The 2,162-nt window shown below is 44.3% G+C and overlaps 1 protein-coding gene and 1 pseudogene across 1 annotated transcript in view; both read right to left on the bottom strand.

The window, feature by feature from the left end:
* Positions 1-2,162, bottom strand: part of PRKDC (protein kinase, DNA-activated, catalytic polypeptide) — a 186,463-nt gene that overhangs the window by 120,925 nt on the left and 63,376 nt on the right. Inside the window, exon 29 of the mRNA XM_023508282.1 lies at positions 46-178. Within this exon, the coding sequence (XP_023364050.1) occupies positions 46-178 (133 nt within the window). The remainder of the gene's footprint in view (positions 1-45; positions 179-2,162) is intronic.
* On the bottom strand, positions 36-315 carry LOC100944370 (annotated as a pseudogene).

Here is a 2,162-nt window from a genome sequence, read left to right as displayed (position 1 = left end):
AAAAAAAAAAAAAAAAAAATACATGGTATATGACATTAATCAGACTTGACTTCTTTCTCTCCTGCTTCGTCAGCGGCTGGATTCTCCTCAGTTTTAGTTTCTCCGTTTTCTGCTGGTAAATCTTCTTTAGCTTCTTGGTTGGCCACTTCGGCCTGCTTTCCCTTTGCTCCTCTTTTCCCTTTCGGTTGCACTTTTTTGTCTGAAGATTTATCCCTTCCTGCTGCCTTTTTCAGGTTTAGCTGACAACCGTGTCGACCTCCTCTTGGGCTCTTCCTTCCCTGCACCTTCGGCAGAGCTGACTTTCCTCTTGGGCATCTTGGCGGCGGGCAGGGCGCATGCTGGGTGCCTGAGGGTCTCGGTGCGCCGACAGCCTTCACAAACCTGGCTGCTGCCACACCTCCCACTGCCCAAGCTGCTCTCTTTCTTTTTTTTTGAGACATGGCATTGCCCTAGGTAGAGTGCTGTGGCACCACAGCTCATAGCAAACTCCAGCTCCTGGGCTTAAGCGATTCTCTTGCCTCAGCCTCCCAAGTAGCTGGGACTTACAGGTGCCTGCTACAATGCCCAGCTATTTTTTGGTTGTAGTTGTCATTGTTGTTTGGCAGGCCTGGACTGGATTTGAACCTACCAGCTCTGGTGTATATAGCTGGGGCCCTAGATGCTTGAGCTACAGGTACCAAGCCATACAAAGATATATTTCCAAAGAAACCATCTGGCAGATTATTACCAATAAATTAGTATTACAAATCTGTTGGCCTCGTTTCTTAACTAAAAATGTAATATTACTACAGATTTAATATCATTTCATCCCTCAGAATCTAAAACTTAAATAATTATGTTGCATGTCCAAAAACAAACACAAAACCCACACTTAAGACCAAAGGATGTGGCTTGGCGGGCGCCCATAACTCAGTGGTTAGGGCCCCGGTCACATGCACTGGGGCTGGTGGGTTCGAACCCTGCCCAGGAATGCCAAATAATGACAACAACAAAAATAAATAAAAAATAACAAAATAAATAACTTTAAAAACCACAGGATGGTGCGGTACATGCACATTCATACAGAGCAATGCCACACCTAACTGGAAATGCTCCATCAGTAATCCAATGCACAACCTCACACAAAAGATTTGAGATAGAAGACACCATGCAGGTGTCACAAACCACATAAGGCAGGCCAGAGCCTGTGCACTGTGACTTAAGTCTGGTGTTCAAGGGATGTAAGTTCCCTGACCTTCTTTCTCACATAGGATGAACTACAGTAGTTTACTAACACAGCCACTATGGAAGAACAGAATAGGATGGTGAAACCACCTGCAGATGTCTAGAATTATTCAGGAAAAGAACTTCATACAACTTATTTTGATTTCTGTCACCAAGAACAAGTTTTCTTTCTTTCTATGCTTTTTAATTATAGTAGTGATTTTATTTATTTATTTATTTTTGAGACTGAGCCCCAAGCTGTAATCCTGGGTAGAGTACCATGGCATCACAGATCACAGCAATCTCCAACTCCTGGGCTTAAGTGATTCGCTTGCCTCAGCCTCCCGCGTAGCTGAGACTACGGCACCCACCACAACGCCTGGCTAATTTTTGTCATTCTTGTTTGGCAGACCTAGGCTGGATTTGAACCCGCCAGCTCTGGTGCATGTGGCTGGTGCCTTAGCCACTTGAGCTACAGGCGCCAATACTATAGTAGTCATTTTAAAAAAGTAAAATTTACTTATTCAGAAAGGTCACTCATATGGGAAATCAAGATAAACAAAGTGAACTGAAGCTATTCGATGGCAAGGACTAAATTTTAAGCATTTTTGCCTATAGTAGACCACCAACAAGAATAATAATAGAGCTCAGGCAGTCTCATCAAAAAAAAAATGGAAATCAAGATCTGGATCAGAGAAAGAGAGGTCTGGCCACCCACAGGGCTGTGACCCTCTCTGTTGCTGTGGGCCGCTGCTGACAGGCAAATCTCTAAGAAGTCTTCTGGCTCAAAAACTCAATGAAGTTCCTTCTGGACAGAATTTAATCATAAAAGATTAGCACTTATGGCTCAGCGCCTGTGGCTCAAGTGGCTAAGGCACCAGCCACATACACCTAAGGTGAGGGGGTTCGAATCCAGCCCAGGCCCGCCAAACAACAATGATGGCTGCAACCAAAAAAAA

Source organism: Otolemur garnettii, unplaced genomic scaffold (assembly GCF_000181295.1).
Source record: "Otolemur garnettii isolate 467f Iridium unplaced genomic scaffold, OtoGar3 scaffold00237, whole genome shotgun sequence".
Taxonomy (NCBI): Eukaryota; Metazoa; Chordata; class Mammalia; order Primates; family Galagidae; genus Otolemur; species Otolemur garnettii.
This window is presented reverse-complemented; position numbering and strand designations above follow the sequence as displayed.